This window comes from Dromiciops gliroides, chromosome 4 (genome assembly GCF_019393635.1).
Source record: "Dromiciops gliroides isolate mDroGli1 chromosome 4, mDroGli1.pri, whole genome shotgun sequence".
NCBI lineage: Eukaryota > Metazoa > Chordata > Mammalia > Microbiotheria > Microbiotheriidae > Dromiciops > Dromiciops gliroides.
Window position 1 is genome coordinate 360,513,401 of NC_057864.1, and position 25,515 is coordinate 360,538,915.

At 37.0% G+C, this 25,515-nt stretch overlaps 1 protein-coding gene across 1 annotated transcript in view; it reads right to left on the reverse strand.

The window, feature by feature from the left end:
- Positions 1–2,684: 2,684 nt before the first annotated feature.
- The window catches only part of LOC122755125, a 70,762-nt gene continuing 47,931 nt past the window's right edge, over positions 2,685–25,515 (reverse strand). Inside the window, exons 2-4 of the mRNA XM_044003481.1 lie at positions 20,102–20,256; positions 3,442–3,506; positions 2,685–3,114 (exon numbers count right to left, since the gene is read on the reverse strand). Of these exons, the coding sequence (XP_043859416.1) occupies positions 2,685–3,114; positions 3,442–3,506; positions 20,102–20,256 (650 nt within the window). The remainder of the gene's footprint in view (positions 3,115–3,441; positions 3,507–20,101; positions 20,257–25,515) is intronic.

A 25,515-nucleotide genomic window follows, 5' to 3' on the forward strand; every position in this document is an offset into this window, starting at 1 on the left:
GAGAATGATAAGATATTAATCGGTTTAGAATCTTCATGTGTGGTGGGAGTGCCTACTCAGTGAGATTCTTCATCAGGGACAAGAAAAGATTAAAAGGATGAATTGAATGATGAAAACAAATGATGGAATGAAACAAGAAAAAGAAAGAAAAGTTCAAAAAGAAAATTTAAGAGAAAATGCAACTCATATTTTGTTTGCTATTTCTAACCAGAACCTTCTAAAAAAGATTGAAAATAGGCAAAAGTGATTAACAGAAAGTTGAAAATGAAGGCAAATGAGAAGATAGAGAGCACTTGCCTACTCTCAAAATATTGCCAGACCTTATACATTTCATTTCAGAGTACTTAAAGAACTAGCTTTCTGAGCTTCTATTTGTGAGCTTTAAAAATTATAGGGAATGGGAGCTGCTCCACAGGTGCTTTGACTAAAGAGAGCCAGAATGAAATGTTTGGGAAACAGTCAAATTATGGAGTAAGAGAGCTAAACTCCTTCTTTTCTCTCACATTGACCTTCAGGTCATCATGACAATTAAAAAAAAATCCCTCAAAAAGGAGTGTTGTTTAAGATATGTTAATATGCAGCTATACAAAGAAATTGTCAATCTGGGTTTTTTTCTTTCAAAAGTAATGACTTTTAAGTAGAAGTCTAAACATTATTGTTGTAGATCTTTTTGGTTCTACACAATTAGGATTATACAGGTCTCCATTCAAATCCCTCAAGTCAATCTATTTGTCAACAGGGAGCAAATGCTATTTACATCAAACTATCCTTTTTGACCTACAAGCCCTAGTGTATTTATACCATAAACTTCTTTTAATGTTTTCTCCTGAGGCTACTACTAAGCTGAGTCACAATTATTTGAGTTCACATATTCCATAGCCTTACTTGGGAAATTTAAATAATGAATCCACCCTCAGTAATATGATTGAACATTAAAAGATATCCACCAATGGGCTAGACATTAGGTTAGAATCGGATTTCTCCACAAATGTTTTGAAATGTCTCTGTCTTAATGAAAGCTTTAATAACTTCTATCTAGACATTTCCCCTACCTTTCTTTCTTTTCAAAATTCTGAGGCATATAATAAAGTAGGGTGAATAAGCAGGTTTTGCAGTCTACCTAGAGGAATTAAGACCTGGAGACACCTGAATCCCAAACCATATGCTGGCCACTGAAGTGATAGATGCCATCTTGAGCTAAGGGAATATGAACAGTTCCTTACATCTGAGAGATGTAATGATTACCTTAAAGAAAACCATTAGGCCTTAAATTGAGGAATGTGTTTGGTACCCAACTTTGATCCACCTGTAGGTGGAATGGATAGTCATTTATTTATTGTCATTTGGAGATTTCAAAGGGGTTAGATGAAGGACAAGTAAGATCCCATGGATTAAAAGTCCACAAGGGAAATCAGCCTAGGAGGGATAGGAAACGCTCAAGAATGGAATTCAGAAGGCACAAAGGGAAACAATTCAGATGAGGTAAATTATATCTGCACCCCTCTACCCTAACCTTGTAGACTTTAAAGATTTTCAGGGGTGGTCGCAAGTTCCCAAAGTTAATTTGGTTCTTCTGCATCAGAGCAAAAGTGAATTGGACACTCTATGCCTGAATGATAATTTATTGAGTAGAAGATAGGATTCACATTTTTAGGGGTTTGCTGGATACAGAAAGTCAGGTTATTTATCTCTGGGGATACCACTTAAATTAGACATAGAAATGGGCCATGGATGTGGGAGATTTGGGAGGAATCACAGTGGGAGAAAGAACACTTTTGGATAAAAGTGATCACCAGTATGTCTTTCTATCATAGTCATAAATCAATTTGAGTATATAATGGCAATGAATTTATTGGGTGTGGGGAGGTAGTCACGCAGTATGTGCTATTGTTTTGTCAGCCTGGGTTGTTACAGTAGAGAAAGCTCATTGGAAGACTTTCTACTTGCTCAAATCATCCTTCACTGTTAATATCAAGCTCTACCCTATCCATGGGGCCATTGGTGGGGTTTCTTCCATCAGTGTAGAATGGCTAGGAAGGATCCAGAAATGTGTTAAAATTGTGACTTGATAGTACTGAGGTTTAAACCCCTGTTGAGTCCCTTCCCCACCTCAATCCTTTTTGGCCTAGTTTGCAGAGGACTCCACCCATTGTGAGTGGGGTATTACCCTCCCCTCTGTCCATCCCAGATGGTCCTCTGAAGAGCTTCACCTGGTTTCTATTGTACTGCTGCGGGACTGGGAACCTTTACAGTTCTCTGAGTGGGCTGAACTCTGTGTTGCTTAGATAGTTGGCTGCCCTAGGTGAGAAAAATCAACATTTATACAGATTTTCTGGCTGTTGTTTTGGGTGTGACTGAGTAGTTGGGAACTTAAAGGCTTAAAGGAGCCCATTAAGGGGGACTCCTATAGCCACCTGCTTGTATATTCAGGTTTCTTATACTCTCCTAGTACTTAGATACTTTTTTCCCTAACAGGACAGACTTCTTCCTTATGACCCTCCCCATAGATTTTCTTTAATCATCACCACTTTGCCTGTAGCACCATGCAGGATTGGGTTAAGTCCAGTAATATCAGCAGGTGTTTTCATTTGCTCTATCTTTCTCAGGCAATAAACTTCATATATTGGAACAGACTTTTTTTTTTTTCACTAAGAACCTTCTTATTTTTATTGTTAGGATCTGGGTTACTGGAGAGGGATGAAACAAGAGGAGTGGGTGGCTCCAATACCTGACCCGTGTTTCACAGGCTTGTAGGTGATAGAGAATTCGCCCAGGTAGTGGCCGATCGTCTCGGGCTTAATTTCAACCTGATTGAAGGTCTTGCCATTGTAGACGCCCCCCATACTGCCCACCATCTCTGGCGGATGATCATGTCTCGAAGGTGTCTTCACAACCTCGGGCTTTTCCATGGGGGGTGCCTCCTTCTTGGCCTTCCTCAGGCGCTTAAAGAGGGAATGCTGCTTGCGCGGCAGACCCCGGCTGAGTCTCCGCCGCTGCCGAGCGCTGTACAACTGCACGAGCTGTTCATAAGACAAGTCTAGGAGCTGATCCAGGTCCACGCCGCGGTACGTGAACTTCCGGAAGGTTCGCTTCTTCTTCTGCTCCACTTGTCTGCTGTTAGGAAAAAAGGGAACAGACTTGTAAAAAAATTAACTTTTTTTTTTGCTCCTCACCTTTGCTCAATGGTGGAGGCAGTGTGTCTGCCTTCATTATCAGTTTAGTAATGGTAGGGGGAGTTATTTTCTGTTTCAGTACTTTCTTAATTCCAGTTAGAGGGATGAAGGGGAAGATGGTGATGCTGAGGGTATTTTACTACTCACCTCAACCCCGGTGCAAGTGCAGAAACGTTTTTTTCTTCTCTGGTTTGGCTTTATGGACTTTGACTCTTTAGTGGGAGTTGCAGGACAAAGGGGAGAAATTCTCTGAAATTCTCAAACTTACCTTTCCCTATGAATTGTGTAGGCCTGAAAATCAAAGCTTGACAGTGGAGGGAAAGATAGTGAAACCTGATTTAACATTAGGAGAGAATGTGTTGACCAATTATTCCTTCTGACTAGCCGGTGAGTAAGGGTTGGGAGGGGGGGGGTGTGGGCAATGTGGCCTCTGGAGAAATTTGAGAAATATGACATTCTGGGTGATTTTAGTTATTCAGGGATGGATATCTCCATAAGGGAAATGTGGTAGCCAATGGATCAAGAAATATTTAATTGGTGTCAGAAAAGGAGGGGAGACAAATTTAGGCCAAAGGACTTTATTGGAGAAATGGATAATGTTTAATTTGAGAAGAGCAGACTGGGGTAGGAGGAGAGAAATGATAACTGTATTTGAGTATTGAGCAGTATTTGAGACTGTTAGATGGAAGAAGGATTAGACTTCTGCTGTTTGTCCCAAGGAAAGAACTAGAAATAAAAGTTAGGAGTTGCAAAGAAGCAAATCTGGGTTTGATGTCAGAAAAAAAATAACTGCCTTATAATTAGAGCATAATGGAAAGGGTTAACTCAAGAGATACTAGGTTCCCCTTCACCGGAAGTCTTCATGCAGAGGATAGATGACTACTTGGTTCTTTTCTTTTTTTTTTTAATTAATAAAGTTTTTTTTTCCCTTACATGGAAAGATAGTTCTCAACCTTTGTTTATACAAGCTTTCCAATTTCAGATTTTTCTCCCTCCCTCCCCCCTCCCCTAGACAGCAGGTAATCTGATATAGGTTATATATATATATATATATATATATATACACACACACACACACACATAATAACATCAAACATATTTCTGCATTAGTCATGTTATAAGAGAAAAGTCAGAGCAACGACGAAAAACCTCAAAATAGAAAAACAACAGCACCAAAAACAAAAGAAATAGTATGGTTCATTCAGCATCTATACTCCACAGTTCTTTTTTTTTTTTTTCCTGGATTTGGAGATCCTCTTCTATCATGAGTTCCCTGGAACTCTTTGTATACTTGGTTATTTTCTAATGCCTAGTCTGAAATTCTGTGACTCTGAAGGGCAGGAAAAGTTCCTTTCATGAGAGTGGCTCCTTGGAATTAAGGTATTGTCATACAAAATCCCTTGTTAAAGTAATACTATTTTGTTTCTGAGGGGAAAGATATTAATTCATTGGTGTCTGTTAAAACATTAGCAAATGTTAGTTGATATGCTAACAAGAAAGGTCCTAGAGAAATTAACATTGGAGCCAGTAGGTTTTGACTGGGGAGAAGAGAAAGGACCAGAGCATGAGGTGCTCGGGAACTGCAGATCTGGATTAGTTTTTCTGTGAGGCTAGAAGTGTCATAAGGGCTTTATACTATAATGGTGTTGTAAGCCTAGAGCCAGGGTTGGGAAGAGAAGTATTAAAACAGGAGAAGTGAAGACAAACTGAGTAATTAAATTTTGTTCTAATTTCATTTGAATTATATAGTAGAGCTTCACTGATTTGGAATAATTGGTGGAGAGGTAAATTTCAATTAGAGAACATGAATTACAGACTTTGAAAAAAAGAAATAGTTTCATTATTCTTGAATAACTTGGGAAATTTTCTAGCAGAGTGATTCCAAGTGGATAACCATTGGATGCTATATTTAATATACAAATGACTCATTTGTAATTGTCAGCATCATTTCTACAAAACAATTATTTCATATTTTACCTGTGAATTGAATTGTTAAAGTCAGTAATAATGTGATCTAATATGGTTTAAATATATCATTTAAAATTTTCATTCAGATGGCTTAAAAGCCCCTTCTTTGTAGAGAATGGAAAAAGAAATTCCAATCCAGCTTTGGTTGATTTATTACATATCAGTAGAGTCTGAATTATGGAAGTTTTGCTGTAGTTGAGATTTAAGCCAGTGTTTTAAGGCTACCTAATCCTCGATTTCAGCTTTTTTTTCTTTCTTTTTTTGGTGTTCAAATAGATCTAGGTAGGTAAGCATAAATTCTGCTATTACCCTGTGCTTTATCTAATAGTGCTAGATTTGGAATCAGAGAACTTGTGTTGAATTCTGGCTCAACAAATTAATGTTTATTATTGACTACTTACTACTTGTGCAATTGTGGGTAGATTTATCTGCTTCTCTAGGCTTCAGAATCCTCATCTGTAACATGAGGATCTAGGATTAATTTACCTCTAAGGTCTCTCTACCAACTGTCAATGGATGATGATGATGGTGGTGGTGGTGGTGGTGGTGGTGATGATGGTGATTGCATTGTAGTATACTGAGGATGGAAGTAGTGTTATTATTCACTTAATTTCTCCTAAGGGTTTTTTTTTTTTGGTGGTGGGGAGGGTTGTTATTCTAGATCTATGATTTTGGGTGGAGTAGAGATCTCCAGGTAAAGAAATTTCCTCTACCAAAGCAGATCAATATCTGTTTACATTATAGTCTTAGAGAGTTGCATAGGTTAAATGAGAACAAAAATAATTTGCTGGGGGTAACTCATTCCATCACTATCAGAAATACCAATTCTTCTTGACCTCTCAAATCATTGTGTAACACTGCTTCTAAACTTTTTAAAAAATGTAAACTTTACTATTCAGATCTTGAATCCTAGAAAACAGAGCTAATGTGGTACAAAGAAGGTAACTGGAGCCGGTGGCTCCAGGATGGTTTGGGGAAAAGGGATCTTATGATCCCTTTAAATGCAAGAGACAGGTGACTAGAGCAGGCAAATTTGAAGTGAGTACAGAGATTTGTTTAGAAAAATAGTATTGGCATAGGCCCTCAAACATCCTGGTTGTGACACAACTGCTTATTTAATCAAAAATATTCTAGCTGCCTTTGTGGGGACAACCATCAAAAGGAGAGCTTGATGAAAACTTTTAGGTACTGTAGTGAATGGAGTGCTGGACTTAGAGTCAAGAAGATCTGAGTTCAAATCTTGCATTAGACTAGCTGTGTGACCTCAGTAATATCACAACCTTTCTTAGCCTCAGATTCTTCATCTATGAGATAGAATTAATGATAGTACCTCTCTCACAGAGTTGTTTTGAGAGTCAAATGAGGTATTATGTTATATATACATATACATGTATCTGCATATACATAAAATGTTACACAAATTATTGTATCATACACATACATGTTATATAGTTATATAAATATATGCATGCATGTTATATATACATGCGTCACATATATACCATATACATATGTTTTATATATATATATATATATAAAACACTTTGAAAACCTTAAAGTACTATATAGATGTTAATTATTTAAAGGATTTGTTTTAACTGTTAGAAGTTATCCTTGAATAAAAATTAGGATACGGAAGAAAAAAAGCCATCCACATTGAGCCAGCTTCTGTTTCTACCTTTCTGCCAGGTCACAGATATCAGATGTGGTTTTGGCCTTTATTTATCATCACATAACATTCTGGCATCCTATCCCATTCCCCGAATATGAGAGGAATGAGAAGGTTACTTCGAAGGTCATCTGTCTGAGAAGCTATCCCTGGGACAATGACAAGAATCTTGAATTTCATCTTAGAAGAATACAAGACAACGGGGGAAAACATGTAGTGAGAAGCCTCAAGAAGTGGATATGCATGGTATAAACCCCAAAGGTAAGAACAGAATAGGCATTCAATGGCAAGAATTTCTCTTGTAAAAGAATAGGTCATGGGTAGATTTTAAATTCAACTTTAAATACAAAGCACATGGCAATTGAGACATCCAGGACAGGGGTAAAATGAATCCAATATTCCCCTTTGTGCTGCTTAATTTAAGTTGCCAGAATTCAAAAGGTAGAGAAACTCTTTCTATACTTCCTTCACCATTTTGCTCTGGGACTCAGCAGGTCTTTGGATTAAGATCTGGTCCTACTGATAATTGGAAAACTTTTTCATACCCCAACAGTGGTAGCATGAGTCACTAGGAGATCTTTTATTCTGGCCTGCCAGACTCTAACTGGGGCATGGAATCAAACCTCCATGACCTATGGGAAATAGGAGTAGGTATTTATGCAGAAGGTCAGTCCATTCCAAGATGGAGAGAAAAAAAATTCTTCCTCTTCTTATCCAACTCTTTGGACCCTCTTCTTCCACTCCCTCATCTCCGCTCTACTAACTTGCCTGCTCACTATAGGTTTTCAAACATTTGGCCTTAGTGCCTCAGGTCAAAAAGCAGAGTAAAGTAGAAAGGACATATAGTATAGTAATACCTTATTTAAAAAATTTTTTTAATTTATTATTTTTTTTAGTGAGGCAGTTGGGGTTAAGTGACTTGCCCAGGGCCACACAGCTAGTAAGTGTTAAGTGTCTGAGGCTGGATTTGAACTCAGGTATTCCTGACTCCAGGGCCGGTGCTCTATCCACTGCACCACCTAGCTGCCCCAATACCTTATTAAAGAGATTTCCCCCAACTACAACTCCAATTCGGAAGAATCAGGGAATAAAGAAAGCAAAAAAAAAAAAAAAGGTTTAATTTCAGACATATTGAAGTAACCTGCTAGTTAAATAAATGCCTGGAAGTCCTCACAGACACTTCAGAGAGTGAACTATGAATAAAATTTATTTTCACCTGTGGTACCACCACTGCCTCCAATTTACCAAAATACAAAAATGTCATTATGACTTTTCTACTGACTTAATGAATGAAATGTTGATGTTTGTCTCAGACCAAGTCCTCTAAGCAATTCTGTCCCCATTCAAATTTTCCTTTATAATACACTAAAAAAATCACCAAGACTTTGGTTCCTTGGAAACTATTACATGTAAAAGTTTTTTAATACAGTTCCTGGCATGTAGTAGGTGCTATATTAATTTTTATTCCCCCTTTTCATCTCCCTAATAATGACATCTTCCCTTCCTGAATAGTAAGAACATTGTTTATTGACTCAAGAGAATGAGCCCCTTTTTTATGAGGACTACCTGAAATCTTCCCACTTAAGTCTCTAACCAACTTAAGTGTTGATGCCAGGCCACAACTGCATTCTGCTCTAGACTGGCCTGTCCTTGGAAATGAACTTAAATAAGTGCTTTAGAGAGAGAATGAAAAATCTGTTATTTCTCACTGTCACGGCACCTTTTATCTTTTGAGTTAAGTGTTAGGTTGGGTGGAAAGAAAGGAAAATTACAGTTCCATTTAGTACTTGTTTTTCCCAGATTAAAAACTCAAACATGACAAAAGTTAATATTTTGTCATATGTTTCTTTATTTAAAGGTGCAGATTTAAAAACAAACATATAGTCAGTTTTCATTGGTTAGTCCGAAACCACATAATCACATAGGTTATTCTTGGGCAGTAGATAAGACACTTGTGTCAAAATGCTTAACATCAATTATCTTGAATCTAACAATTATCTTGAAACTGTGCTGTGTCATGGAGCATGGCAAATGAAACAAAAATCAGACCCAGGTGTCCTAAGTATGGTGGTGTCAGTTTAGAAGATGAGAACTTTGCTATACATTGATCTCTTTTGGAAATTGAAGGGTTAGCTTCCCTTTCTCTTTTTTCTTAAATATTTGGATGGATTTGTGGGGACTTCCTTGTGTGGACTTACCTCACCCTTCCTTTTCTGCCCCTTCTCCACCACAACTTTTGGTTTAAGTTAGAATTTACAGAGCCAAAGTACCATAAAGAAGCTAACCATGCCTATGTTGAAAATTCCATTTTTTTTTCCTTTTCTGGTGGTTGGGACCATAAGTGAAAGTACTAAAAGTTTCAGCAAAGAACCCTGATCTCACCTCATATGATTGCCAGTTCTCAGTAGGCTTGAGAGGTTTGGATAAACACCAGTTTATGCACTCAGGGAAACCAAAATCAGAACCTCTCAATGTAGGTCTCTACCCTTCAACCCCTCCCACCAGCTCTTTGAATAAATCTGAGATAAAGGATTCCTTTATAACAGGAAACATGTATATTGTTAAACCATAAGATTTTTATCTAAATTAGTGCCTTCTGAAATGTCTCATGGATATATTCTAGAGATTTGTTCTCTTGTATTAGGAAAGGCAGTGTGGTATAGTGGATAAATTGTTGGGCTTGGAGTCTAAAAGGCTTCTGTTTCAATTCTGCCTCTGATACTTAATACTATATGGCCATGGGTAAGTAATTTAACATCTCTGAGTTTCAATTTCATTTTCTGCAAAATAGGGATAATACCTGTGGTCCTGTAATGCCACAACGGCACATTTGTGAGGCTTAAATGAAATGATTTATGTAAAATACTTTGTAAATGGTACCAGTCTTTAAAGAAGCAGAGGTGGTGGATTGTGGATTAAACTCTTCAGGAAAAAAGAAGACTTAAAGAACAGCCCTATGTTTTTAAAATAAAAAAAAATGTTTCTATATTTCTCTCTTTCTGTCTCTTTGTGTCCGTCTGTCTGTCTGTCTGTAGCTACCTTGCTTTCTTCCTTCATACATTATAATTCCTGGGCTATTAGAAGGACCAAGCATGAGCCCTGGAAACAGGAAACTAATCCAACTGACCACTTGAGGGTGGTAGTGTGTTATCTTGCCATCAAGGCTGAACCCATTTCTTTCCCAATCAATTGTGTGCAATTTGAAGAACTTAGAAAATCTTTAGTGAACTATGGGTAAAGACATCACCAGAACACAGTCTGTAACCTTTTCCCACTCTAATCACTGTTCTGAGTTGCTTGTGAAAATAAAGAAAGGACACTAGCATAGTTCACTCATGAGGATCTGATTGTTGGATCATTTGAAAAAGAAGAGGAAAAAAGCCACAAGAAATTAATTTGCATCAATCCTTTTAGTTACCCTCTGAAATGAAAGGTTAGAAACTAGTCCATTACCAAAAATGGAGACTATGCATCTTCTTTCGGTGTGCTTTGTTTCTTTGGAAAATACTGAGAAGTTTGATATGTTTATAGTTTTCATTTGTCTGATAGAAACATGTTATAATGTGAGAGTGTAATGATCTTTTAACTATTCACTCAAACATCGTACTTTCCTTTTCTCAGTTCTAAGCAGCTGTTTGTTCCAAGCATCATAGGAATGGTGGAAGAAAATCCACCCATTAATCAATAAATGAACATTTATGAAGTACCTACTATAGGAAAAGGAACACTACAGTGAACAGAAACCTGGCCATGGAAACAAAGAACTGAGTTCAAGTTTTGCCTCCACTGTTTGACCCTGGGCAAATTACTTAACTTCTCAATGCCTCTGAAACTCTCTAAGACTTTAATTTGCTGAATACCTTTTGATCTGCACTGAAGAAGGAGACTGGTCAGAAATTTATCCATGAATGAAGTAACATATCTGAGAAAAATATGCTAGGCACTGTGTAAAATGCTAAAGATACAAAGACAAATGTGAACTAGACCCTGCTCACAATAAGTTTATATTCTAGTGAGAGGGTACATCTTCATCTATTAATAAATACTGGGTACAATTAAAAGGTGATTTTTTTGGGGGGGGGAAGGGTGGGTGACTAACAATTATGGAAATCAGGAAAAGTCTCTTGAAGAAGGTTATGCTTAACTTTGGATCTAGTTATTCCGAAAGATGGCAGTGAAACATTCCAGGTATTGGGGATAGCCTATGTAAAGCCACATAAGTGGAAGATGGAATTCCATGCATGGGGGATAGTAATGAGGTCAATTTGTCTGGAGCAGAGTTCTTGACAGGGAGTAATGGGACATCAACATGGCAAAGTAGGCTGAAGTTAAGTTTCAAAAGGTCTTAAATTTCAACCAGAGGAATTTATATTTGCCTAGAGGCATGGCCAAACCTATCCTTTAGGAATATCATTTTGGAAGTTGTTTGGAGGGGAGAGGCCTGATACAGGAAAAAGCAATTAGGAAGTTAATGTATTAATAGTGGTGAGAGATGATATGGGCTTGATTAAGGGGAGTTGTGGTATGAGTAGAAAAAAGGGAAGATGAGAGATATGGAAAACGTAGCATTGGTAAGTCTTGGCAATTGGTGAATGAGAGTGATGAAAAATTAGATTGATTAATATGAATGATTAGAATGGGGCAAGTCAAAATGCAAATGTATAATTTTATAAATGTAAAGATGTGAAGTAAAACAACTAAAGATATCTGTAACACAAACATAGGTACAAGCTTGGTTTACTTGATCAAAGGTTAAATTATAATCAAGGGAACCATATTATCCATAATTTGTGGATGTAAAAATATTGCTAAAATCTTATAGAATAAAAACATTCCCCTTGGCTAGAACCACATATTTTTACCTCTAAATGAGGTTTTATTTTTAAAATTTTTTTCTTACTTCACTGAACTTTCTCCATTATTCTCCCTCCTGCTTCTAGAGGACCACCTCATATAAAAATAGTATTTTAAAAGACAAAACAAAGAAGAACAAGGATAAGAAAAAATCAGCATAACTGATAAATACATAGAAAAATCTGAAAATATGCACAAAGTATAACACTTGTGGACCTGCTACCTCTGCAAAGAAATAACATAGGGATTTTTTCTCATATCTCTTCTTTTGAGCCCTGTTGTAATTTATAACTTTGTAACACTCACTTTTTAAATAAATGTATTTTTTCCAATTACATGTAAAAACAGATTTTTATATATGTTTTTTTTTAAATTTTGAGTTCCAAATTATCACCCTCCTTCTTGCCTCTATCCCTTCTTCCTTGAGAAAGCAAGGAATTTGATATAGGTTATACATGTGCAGTCATAAAAAACATATTTCCATATTAGTCATGTTGCAAAAGAAAACACAGACCAACCTCCCCCCCCCCCAATAAAGAAAATAAAGAAAAGTATGTTTCAGCCTTCATTGACTCCATCAGTTCTTCCCATGGAGATGGATAGCATTTTTCATTATTAAGTCCTTCAGAATTGTCTTGGATCATTGTATTGCTAAGAGTAATGAAGTCATTCACAGTTGGTCATCATGCAATATTGTTGTTACTGTGTATACTGTTCTCCTGGTTCTACTCAATTCACTTTGCATCAGTTCATGTAAGTCTTTCCAGGTTTTTCTGAAAAGATCCTGTTCATCATTTATTAAAGCACAATAATATTCATCACAATCATATACCACAGCTTCCTCAGCTATTTCCTAATTGAGGGCATCTCAATTTCCAATTCTTTGCCACTACAATAGAGCTCCTATATATATCTTTGCACATACAGGTTATTTTTGTTTATTTAAAAAATCTCTTTGGGATACAAATATAGCAGTGGTATTGCTAGGTTGAGGGGTGTTCATAGTTTGATAGCCCTTTGGTATAGTTTCAAATTGCTCCCCAGAACAGTTGTATCAGTTCATAACTCCATCAACAATGCTTTAATGTCCTAATTTTTCCACATCCCCTTCAACATTTATCATTTTCCTTATCTGTCATATTTGCCAATCTGATAGGTATGAGGTGGTACCTTAGAGTAGTTTTAATGTGAATTTCTCTAATCAATAGTGATTTAAAGCATTTTTATATGACTATAGATAACTTTGATTTCTTCATATGAAAACTTCTTGTTCATATCCTTTGACAATTTATCATCTGGGGAATAACTTGTATTCTTTTTTTTTGTGTGTGTGTGTGAGGCAATTGGGGTGAAGTGACTTGCCCAGGGTCACACAGCTAATAAGTGTTAAATGTCTGAGGCTGAATTTGAACTCAGGTCCTCCTGACTCCAGGGCCAGTGCTCTATCCACTGTGCTGCCTAGCTGCCCCAATAACTTGTATTCTTCTAACTTTGACTCAGTTCTCTATATCTTTGAGAAATGAGGCCTTTATCAGAAAAACTTGCTATTTTTTCACAGTTATGATTACTGTGTATCTCCCCCTCCCAATTTATCCTTCTCTCTCTGTCCTTTAACTTTGTCCCTCCTCAAAAGTATTTTGGTTCTGACCGCTGCCTCTCTCAATATGTTCTCCCTTCTATTTGCCCCTCCTTACCCTTCTCCTGTCCCCTTACCTTCCTACTTCCTTGCAGTACAAGACAGATTTCTATACCCAGCTGAGTGTGCATGTTATTCCTCCTTTGAGCCAATTCTGATGAGAGTAAGGTTCAAATGTTGTCTGCTTCCCCCTCCCCCATCTTCCTCATCAATATAAAAGCTCTTTTGTACCTTTTTTATGTGAGATGATTTACCGCATTCTATCTCTCCCTTTCACTTTCTCCAGTGCATCCTTCCTTCTCACCCATTAATTTTATTCTTTTTTAGATATACCATTATAGTCAAGTCACACTCATACCTGTTGTCTATGTATAGTCCTTCTAACTGCCCTGATAATGATAAAATTCATGAGAGTTGTATCATTTTCCCATGTAGGAATATAAACAGTTTAAGTTTATTGAATTCTTTGTGATTTCTCTTTCCTGTTTACTTTTTTATGCTTCTTTTGAGTTTTTATTTGAAAGTAAAATTTTGTCCTCAGTTCTGGTCTTTTCATCAGGGATGCTTGAAAGTCTTCTATTTCATTAAATCTCCATCCCCCCTACCCTTGAAGAGTTATACTCAGTTTTGCTGGATAATTGATTTCTGATTTTAATCCTAGCTCTTGTGAGTGTGTATATGTACGTATGTATTTTTATGTATTACATACATATAGTTTTTAAGGGCAGCTAGGTGATACAGAGGATAGCATGCTGGACTCCTCTTCCTGAGTTAAAATCTGGCCTTGGATACTAATTAGCTGTGTAACGCTGGGCAAGTCACTTATTTCCCAAATAATTATGTTTTCTGTTTTACGCAGTACTAAATCATTGAGTTCTATTGTTTCTGATTTTCATTGATCTCTCTATTTTTAAGTAACACCAAATGGTTTTTAATGACTATTTCTTTATTATATAGTTTGAAGGCTGGAAATGCTATTTCCCCCTTTGTCTCTACCTCTTTTCTTTATATTTCATATTGTTTGTTTTTTTTAAATGAATGTTGTTATTTATTTCTGTAGAGTCTTACCTTGATAGTTTGATTGGTATAGCATTAAAACTGTAAATTAACTTTGGTAGTATAATAATTTTTTATTTTATTGGCAGGGTCTAACCATGAGCACTGAATAGTACTAGTGATTTTTGTTGTTATTTCTTTTAGGAGCACTTTCTAACTTAATCCATACCAGCATTTTTCATTCTTCAGTAGATTGATTCCCAGGTATTCTATACTTTTTGTTGTTATTTGGAATGAGATTTCCATGTCTATTATTGTCTTTTGGATTTTGTTATTATTATATAGAAATGATGTTGATTTTTGAAGATTTATTTTGTAGCCTACAACTTTGTTGACTCTGTGGTCTCAGTGAGTATCTTTACTAATTCCCTAGAATTTTTCAAGTAATCCATTAGAAAATAGATAGTTTTATCTCTTTTCCACCTAAGTTTATGCCTTTAATTTTTTCTCTTGTCTTATTTATGCTTCAAGCTTTTACAGAACTAAATAAAATAATAGTGGGCATCCTTATTTATTTTTCGCATTTATTGGTAAAGATTCTACTTTATAATTATTGTGTAGAATCATTGATTTTGCTTTTAGCTAGATACTTTTTATGAAATAAAATGGTTCCTCTATGTTTATACTTTGTAGAGTTTTTTTTGTTTTCTTTTTGGTGAGGCAATTGGGGTTAAGTGCCCCGGGTCACACAGCTAGTAAGTGTTAAGTGTCTGAGGCCGGATTTGAACTCAGGTACTCCTGACTCCAGGGCTGGTGCTCTATCCACTGCGCCACCTAGCTGCCCCTGTAGAGTTTTTTTTTAAGCATACATGTATATTGTACTTTGTCAAAGGCTTTCCCCTATATCTATTGAGACAGTAATGTAGTTTTAGATGCTTTGATTTTTAATATGATTAATTATGCTGATTCTTTTCTTAATGTTTAACCATTCTTGCATCCCTCATATAAATCCAACTTAGTCATAATAAATTATTTCTCAGATCAATCATTTTAGTCCATTTGATGGAATTTTTTTTAAATTTTGAATTGATATTGATTAATGATAATATTTTATAGTTTTTCTCTGTTTTATCCTAATGGCTAGCCTTGCAGTACTGAACCTCTCTGCATTTAGCCAGTCTAATTATCAGACAATAGACATGAAAAACCTTCTATAAAAGATGACAGTGACATGAGCTTGTTACTAGCCTGAGACAAACTCGAAGCTTGGTCAGACCTACCAGACCTTTTGTTTCACTGATGTTGTTTTTGAGAAACTTGGGTCATCTCAATGCTTTGAATATCCTGATCCCAACTTTCATTCTTATAGATGACTTTCATCTACAATGCTTGGCTAATTCTCCACTTCAGAGTTCTACAAATAGGTATGAGTGGTCAGGGATGATTCTTTAATACCATCAACTTGAATATCCATCCATATGTCTCTCTCCTGCCAAAATCAGTTTCATCAACTACCCTTAAGTAGCATTTAGAAAGAAGTATTTACTAAGATGCTATTATTTAAAATTTTTTTTTTTTTTAGTGAGGCAATTGGGGTTAAGTGACTTGCCCAGGGTCACACAGCTAGTAAGTGTTAAGTGTCTGAGGCTGGTTTTGAACTCAGGTACTCCTGACTCCAGGGCTGGTGCTCTATCCACTGCGCCACCTAGCTGCCCCCAGATGCTATTATAAGAACAGTTGGTACAAAATCCTCCCTCACCCATCCCCCCAAGTATGTGATACACTCTCCAAATAGTACATACATGGTCTAGGGGAAAGTAGGTTCAAGTTTAGAAAGCACATGTGTCCAAGAGGTAACTCACAACTCCTGGTCTCTAGAAGTTCTTTTCTCCCATCCATAGGGTGCTCAAGAAGTTCTCCTTAGACTTGGTATAGTCCTTTTGCTGGATTCTTACAGTCATGAGTATAGTCTGGTTCAGAATGATGCAGATACTGCTACCAGGGATCTGGGCATATAATTTAGGACACTGAGGGGAAAATGTGGAGGTTCAACATCCTCTGGATTCTTTGAAACTAGAAAGATCCTTCTATAGATAAGGGAGAAGGGGGAGGGGAGATATGTCAGTTCAAACCTGTGTAATTTAAGATTCTAAATGTGGATTCTAATCTGTTTCCCCAGTTTGGGGGAAACTGACTAAAAATCACTGATAAAGCGAGTTTAGGTTTTTAAGGGTTTATTGGAAAATAGAAAGAAAAAGATTGAGAACAGAATTCTAACAGCCTGGCATTCCTATCTTTCCTCCAATTTCCTGTCAAGTCCTCTGTCGCCACCACCATCAAGTCCGGAAGCCCAAAAGGCCAGCGCTCTCTGCGCAGGCTCCCTTTCCTCCTTCCTGTCTCCTCCCAGACCATAGGAGGCTCCTCCAGTTGATTGGCTGGTAGACTTGATAGACAGCACCCATGAGCAAACGTCATTTCCTGACGCCAAGGAAAAGCCACAATGCCTCTGAGGCATTTTCCTCATGGTGGAGCTCTCCACAGCAAGTCTCCAGTAGGTGGCATCATTCCAATCATTACAAACCTGATACTTTTCTTTCTCCTATAGGTTTCTTCTCAAAGACCTCAGCTAGGACTCCATATGTTCTAATTTCTGGAATGCCTCTCTTCTCATCTCACTTGATAATTTATGGGTTATCCCTGAGGTGTGGTCAAGTTTCCTTGGCCTATATAAACACTATTGTTTAGCAAAATGGTGCTGTCATTATAATTGAAGGGTTTTTTTTTTTGGCACTTTCTAAGGTCTTTTGATTGATTGATTGAGATGGGTTCTTAGTCAATTAAAGTATCAGAACTAAAATAGAATAGGATAGTTTTGATCCCACTATTATGTGAGTAAATTTTGTCATGAATAGTCACTTATTTTCCTTAAGGAATTAATGATTTATGGGAATTATTAGTCATGAAACAGGTGCAGCTACTTCAGTCACTTGGCCACACAGTCTTGTGGTTTATAAGTCATGGGAATTTTCATGCACTATTCTGTCCACCAAAGAGCTGCCCTATTGTCTTTCCATGTAATAGAAACATGTTACAAATGACAAAACCTAACTAATTACAGAATTGAATATAATAGTTTAAAGTACAAAGTACTAAGCAGTAAAATCATCTGCCTGGAAAATTTTAAGCAAATTACATTTTACTTTAGGTTTTACTATTTACGTAACAGGGAATTAGAAGAACAAACTTTCCTCAAGGTTTGAATTTCTTATTGTTCCATAAATAGGATACATATTTTTAAAAAATGGCTTTGTCTGTGATGTTTTAGTGATTACCTCTGGCTCCAAATATATATTAAAAAAACCTCCTAAAGATGTTACCATTAAAATACTCTTGATAGTCTTTTGAATTTTGTCTTTGTGGTTTATAATAGAACATTTTTTCCCATCACTGTTTTCAGTTTGTATGTTACATTTATATTTTGCATGTAGGTAAAACCTTTATCCTGGCTTTATGATAGAAGCGACAGAAACTTCTTACCTACACTCTTTTAATTGTCATAAAGAAATCATGTATGGGAAGCCTATAGATCATCACACATTCATATGTGGACTCCAAGGAGAAAGGGCCATTAGACTTTCCTCTGCCATATAGAAGCATATGACATATGTTGATATACTAAATCTACTTTTTTTGTACTACACTATACTCCTGGGTTCTATGCTACCTCCAAATTACCCTAGGCTTTATTAGGTCTTTCTGCTTTCCATCTATGTCAGGATTACTCCTTTGCTAAAATTATCTCTTCCCATTCCACATCCCTCTCAAGAAAATCAGGAACTTAAATGAACATATTCATAGCAAGGTATTGACATTTCTAGACAAAGGTGAAATATTTCACATTGCCTTCTGTTTTTTCATTCTTTTTTGGTTTTGTTTTATTGTTTCTTGATTTCTTGTAAAATGATTAGTTTCCATTTGCTCAATTCCAATTTTTGAGGTGTTATTTTCTTCAGTGAGCTTTTGTACCTCCTTTTCCATTTGGCTAATTTGGCTTTTCAAGGTATTCTTTTCCTGATTGGCTTTTTGCACCTCTTTTGTCATTTGGGATAGTATGTTTTTAAGGTGTTATTTTCGTCAATACTTTTTGTGTGTCTCCTTGACCAAGCTGTTGACTTTTTTCCATGATTTTCTTATATCACTCTAATTTTGCTTCCCATTTTTCCCTCTACCTTTCTTATTTTATTGTCAAAGTCCTTCTTGAGAGCTTCTGTGGCCTGAGACTAATTCATATTTTTCTTGGAAACTTTGAATATAGGGGCTTTGACTTTGTTATCTTCTTCTGAGGGTGTTATTTTGATTTTCCTTGTCACCATAGAAGGTTTCTATGGTCATAATTTTTTTGTATGCTCATTTTTGCATCCTATTTCTTGACTTTTAACTCTTTGTTAAAGTTGGGTACTGCTTCCAGGGTGGAGGGCACACTGTCCCAAGCTTCAGGGGGTTTGTGCAGCTGTTTTCAGAGATACTTCTAGGTATCTGTAAGTTTTCAGTTATTCTAAGGTGGTGTGATTTAAGGAGAGTTATGTTTACTACTCTCCTGGCCTGTGCTCTGGTCCACAAGCAGCTACAAACCTGCTTTTCTGCCCTGGAACTATGAGCAGCGTCCAGCTTCACTGTGGCTGCAAGCTCCTGTGTGTTAGTGCTTCTCCCATGCCTGGTACTGCCACCCAAGACTGTAGTACACATTCAAGTATGGGCAAAACAACAGAGTCCTGCCTCAGTGCTAGCAAAAAGATCCCTGCAATTTCTTTCTGGCTAATTGTTCAACCAGGCTCCTTAAGTGTCTATTTCTTTAAAATTTACAGGTTGACTTATAGTCATGAATGGCTATGTAGTATTCCCTATAAAGGTTTGAGGATCCTCATGCCCACATCCCTTCTCATGGATGAGTTGAAGTCCCCAGAACTTGACTACATCTTCCCTTTAAGAATATAGGGACCAGAGGTGATTCTCTTATGTCATTGGTTCCATCCTCTATTTCCCCTAAGGTTATCAGTTGAGAATCATTAAGTCAGTTAGACTTAAATAGCATTTAGAAAAGTATTTGTTTAAATAATATAGTAACAATATCAATACAAAATATCACACACAGTCTTTGTTACACTCTCCCATAGTTTCTACATGTTCCTAGGGGAAATGTAATCAAACTCAGAAAGTACATGAGGGTAACTGATTTACTTTCAATAGGGGTTCAGCTGAGTAAAGTAATCATTACACTTTTTAAAAAAAAATATTTTTAGTGAGGCAATTGGGGTTAAGTGACTTGCCCAGGGTCACACAGCTAGTAAGTGTTAAGTGTGTGAGACCGATTTTGAACTCAGGTACTCCTGACTCCAGGGCCGGTGCTCTATCCACTGCACCACCTAGCTGCCCCCATTACACTTTAACAGATAAAAACACTTGAAATGAAATGTAGAAATAGTAGGTTTTTGAAAAAAGAGCATTCCTCTGGTGGTTTTTTTTTTCTTAATAATATTTCATTTTTGGGGGCAGAGCCAAAATGACAGAAGAAAGTCAGTGACTTGCCTAAGTTTTCCTCAAGACCCTTCCTAATACCTTCCAGGAGCAGCAGAACCCACAAAAGGACACGGTGAGATACTATTTTTTTTGGTATGGCAATTGGGGTTAAGTGACTTGCCCAGGGTCACACAGCTAGTAAGTGTTAAGTGTCTGAGGCCGATTTTGAACTCAGGTGCTCCTGAATCCAGGGCCACTGCACCACCTAGCTGCCTCAGGGTGAAATACTTTTTCAGCCAAAGACAACTTAGAAGGTCCATAGGAAACATCAATCACACAGCGTGAGAGTGGAGTGCAAGCCATTGCCTCCCATGCCAGCCAAGACCCATCTCCAGCAAACAATGAGCAGCCCTTGGGAGCCACTGGAACTAATTCCACAGCGACTACGGTGGATAACTTTGTTTACACTAAACTAAAAAGTTTTTGCACAAACAAAACCAACGCAGGCAAGATTAGAAGGAAGAATGGAGGCAGAGTTGTGTGTGGGGGAGTTTACAACAAGTTTCTCTGATAAAGGCCTCATTTCCCAAAGATATAGAGAACTTAGTCAAATTTATAAGAGTACAAGTCATTCCCCAGATGAGAAATGGTCAAAGGATATGAATAGGCAGTTTTCAGATGAAGCGTTATCCATTTTACATTCTGTAATGCTTTGTTATCCCTTGTTTGGTCATAAATTCTTACTTTGTCCATAGGTTTGACAAACTATTCCATCCTCCCTTAACTTATTTATGGTACCTCTCTTTATGTCTAAATCTACACATTTTGGCCTTATTGCTATACAATGTGAGATATTGTTCTATACCTAGTTTCTGCCAGCCACTTTAAAGTTTTACCAGTAGTTTTTATTTTCAAATAGTGAGTTCTTATCTCCAAAGCTAGGATCTTTTAATCAAACACTAGATAATGTTCCTGGGCTTTCTCACCTGACCCCAGGAAGGGCCTTTAGACTAAAAAGCCCGAGACCTCCCCAGGGTCTGAACCTGTTGGGTGCTGTGATTCCTGGGTATATTTTCTTTCCCAGTCTGTGGGGTGGCAGCAGCCACATTTTCCCCAGGAAAGTAGAGAGATGTCTCTCACTTCTTGTTTAGATGAACCCTTTCTGGGTCTTTGATAAGCTGGTTCAGTAGGGGTGCTAGCTCTCTCTGAATACCCCATATACCCATACTGTTCATCCACCTTTGGCATTTACCTATCCCTCAATTCTCACCTGTGGCTCTAAGAAGCTGTAGCAAGAACAGAGGCAACACCCCAGTAAAACCACCTCAGAAGACGGCTAAACCTGGTTGAGGGTAACCAATAGGCCTAAAAATTGTTGGTGAGTTAGGGGAATGTCTACCCCAAGCATGTGGAGACTTTCCTGGTAGAACAGGCAGATGAGAACAATGTGTTTCAACAGCTATGAAGGTGGCTGAAGCAGGGGCTGTGGAGCACTTAGAGCTTGGTCAGATTTCACAAGGTCATCTACTGCATCCCAGACCATCCCACCATCACCGGTCCTCCTGACTTTTGTCTTGCCACGGCACTTTAATGACTCTGGAAGAGAGAGTAAGGATGATAACTTTGTGCAACTCTACCTCACTTAAATCTGATTCACCTGCAAGTCAAGACAGCACCCCACTATGTCATTTAGTCTTCTTTGAAGATGAAAGGTGAACAAGGAAGAATACTATAGTCATTTACTACTATGCATTATGTACCTAATCTATTCCACATATCTACCACTCTATTTCATAGCCAGTACCAAATTGTTTTGATGATTACCACATTTTAATACAGTTTGAAATCTCTGAAAAGTGTTTTGTAATTGTGTTCATATACTTTCTTAGTTTCTCTTGGTAGGTAGACTCTAAATCGTTTTAAATTGTCTGCAATTATTTTAAGTGGAATTTCTCTATCTCTTACTGATGTTCTTTGTTGGTAACAAACAGAGATTTTAATGATTTGTGTGGATTATTTTATATCCTGCAACTTCGCTAAAGTTGCTAATTATTTCAACTTGTTTTTTAATTGATTTGCTAGGATTCTCCAAGTATACCCTCATATCATCTGCAAAGAGTGATAGTTTTGTTTCCTTATCCTGCATTCTAATTCCATCAATTTCTTTTTCTTCTCTTATTTCTATAGCTAACATTTCTAGTACAATATTGAATAATATTGGTGATAATGGGCTTCTTTGATTCACACCTGATCTTATTGTGAAGGCTTCTAACTTTTCCCCATTACCGATAATGCTTCCTGATGGTTTTAGAGAGATGCTACTTTTCATTTTAAAGAAAATTCCATTTATTCATATGCTTTCTAGTGTTTTTTTTAAAAATATGAGTGAGCATTGTATTTTGTCAAAAGCTTTTAAAAAATTTATTGAGATAATAATATGCTTTCTTTTCATTGATTTGTTGTTGTTTGTCCTTTGTTCCTAAAGAGGACCATGATATCCAGTGATATCATGATTTGCACTGAATTGGATTTAAGTGGGGGGGGGCACTGTGCAAGGTAACCAACCTCACTCCTCCAGAGTCATCTGGATCCAGTAGCAAGATCTCTCTCTCTCTGTCTCTCTCTCTCTTTCTCACACACACACACACACACCCCTCCATCTCATCAACATCAATATCATCTATACATCTCTGTCTATCTAGCTATCAATCATCTATCAATCTCTATCTCTCTCACACACATCTCCATTTCCACCTCCATCTCCATCTTATCAATATCATCAATATCTATATCATCTATATATCTCCATCTATCTGTCTGTCTATCTATCTATCTATCTATCTATCTATCTATCTATCTGTCTGTCTGTCTGTCTGTCTGTCTGTCTGTCTGTCTATCTATCTATTTATCTATCCTCTCTCTAATCAGGATTACTGGAGATAGCCCTAGATATTTAAGCAATTGGGGTTGTGATTTGCCCAATGTCACCAGCTAGTAACTGTCTGAAGTGAGATTTGAATTCAGGTCCTTCCAACTTCAGGGCCATTGCATATCCCCTTTTTATAGATATAGTTAATTATGTTGTAGTTTTCCTAATATTGAACCAGCCTTGCATTCTTGGTCCAAACCCCATCTGGTTATACTATTTGATCTTTCTGATATATTGCTGTAATCTACTTGCTAGTATTTTATTTATCGTTTTTGCATCAATATTCATTAGGGAAATTGAGCTATAGTTTTCTTCCTTTGTTTTTGCTCTTCCTGGTTTAGGTATCAGCACTATATTTGTGTCATAAAAGGAATTTGGTAGAACTCCTTCTGTGCCTATTTTTCCAATTAGTTTATATAGTATTGGAATTGTTTTCTAAATGTTTGGCAAAATTCATTTGTAAATGTGGTGATCTGTTAGGAAGCTCATTGATGCTTTAGGAAATGCCATTATCTCAATTCTCATTCAGAGGAAATGGGTTCAAATCTTACCTTTTATGACTTGGACAAGTCATTTAATATTTATGGGCTTTAGTTTCTTCATCTGTAAAATGATAGAGATGGCCCATGAGTTCCTTTCTAGTTCTCGATCTATAAATTTGTGATTGATTGTGGGTATAGTTTTGGGGGCTACAGCTCAGGCCAGATAGAAAATGAATGCCTACCTTCTTAGGTATTGGCGAATTGGTTTGACTTACCATGCATTATAATCAGTGCATGGGGCATGGTCAGGGGGATGGAACTAGAAGTGAATAGTAGATAATTGACTATTCAGCTGCCTTTTTTGAAGAGGAGCAGACTTGACTGACCACTCAGTGTAGACAACATTGGGCAAAGAGAGCTACAGAGTCAGGTGGTGGCTATATATTAGCTGAATAGGTGGGCTGCTCTCCATTCTACCATCTTGTACATCCTTTAAGAAGTCTCCAGTTGACCTCCAGCTGACAATTCAGAGATTAGAGGATTTGGGCTCAGAAATCCTTCTCAAATTTATCTCTTCAACAAGCTCAAATTCATTCCAGAATCATAACTGCCATTTTCTCTTAATACCCATTCTCCTCTATTCTCACCAGGAGCTTCTCCTTTTTTGTATTCTTTTCATTCTTTCCTCATAAACCTCTCCATTTTTATCACCTTTAGTCAATACTATGAGGAAAGGAAAACAAAATAATGTAGGAAAAGATAGCATTAGTTCATTTGTCAAAAACATTTATTGGGACCCCTCTTGGAGCAGACCACTTCAGAGATATTAAAGAAATAGAAGACTGAGAGTAAGTCCAATAAAATACCATTCCCTACTATCAAATATCTTATAATCTAAGGGAGGCAAACACATATGAAAAATATATACAAACTAAATGGATAAAATGTAAAAATTGAAAATTGATGTAATAATGCTGAATAAAATATGTTGAAAGATGAGTCAATACTTCAATGAATGGAGTGATTGAAGGAAGTGTGGTGAGATTAATAGAGGAAATCTTGTGCATGAGCACACAGTTGTAAAGTAAGGAAGAGGTGTGTTTAGTATGTGTCTGTGATAATGAGGGAAGTAAGCTCCTCATGAATACATGACAGATATGAGAAGTCACATCATAGACAAATTAGAGGAATAAGGAAGAAATTACCTTTCAGATCTATGGATGGGGAAGAGTTCATGACTAAATACAAATACAACAGACTATTTCAATATATAATTTTTTCATAAACAAATCTAATGTAAAAATTAGAAGGGAAAATTCTGTATAACAAATATCTAACAAAGATCTCATTTTCAAGATATGTGAAGAATTGATTCAAATATATGAGTAAGAACCATTTACTGATAGTCTAAGGAAACCTAATTTAACAACAATCATATGACAAATGTGAATCACAAACATTAAAGAAATTCAAATGAAAGCAACTTTGAGATTCTACCTCAAAGAAGGTTTTCTGGATAGAAGAATATTCATGCAAGACTTCCTCTTTTGTAAAATGAAGGATTGGGCTTTGAGGTCCTTTCTGGCTCCTAATCGATCATCCATTGTTTTTGGCTGAGGTAGGTTTCTTCTTCTTCTTCTTTTTAAATTGGAGAGCCAGGGCAATGGCTAGTCCTTTATTGGAGGGAAGAAAACATCAGACCACATCTCAGCTTGTAGTGGGCTCTACAATTTTGGCAACTTTGAGCCTGGCATTTCTGAACCCAGAACTAGGTGATCACACTGTTGTCCTTTTCACAGATACAATCCACTATTACTCCTTTATCAGAGATGGAAGAGAACAAGTTCGGGTCCTCCTTAGTCCCTGGAGCTAGCTGCCTTTGACGGTATCCTCTTCATTCCCTGAAGCCATCATAATCTCCCTCCCCAATCATGTACTGTATCCATAGGTCACCGTGGTGTGATCTGCAGTTGTGATGAAGGCCCTAGGGCCAAGATGCAGGAGTACTATAGTAAACTTGAAACTTGATCACCCTGTTGTTTTTTTTAAATAAAGAATTGTTTTTGTTGAGCCGTTTCAGTTGTGTCCAACTCTTTTTGACCTTGTTTGGGATTTTTTTGGTTAAAAGGACTAGTAGTATTCTTCAGAATCCTGCTATAAACAAAACTGGGGGAGTGACTTTGGTCCGGAAAAGAATTATTTCATCATCTATGCTTTTCTACCCTTCAGGTATCTGCTGTTTCATATTTACTGTACAGTTATTAAGTGTCTGCCTGGCTTTCCCCTTCATA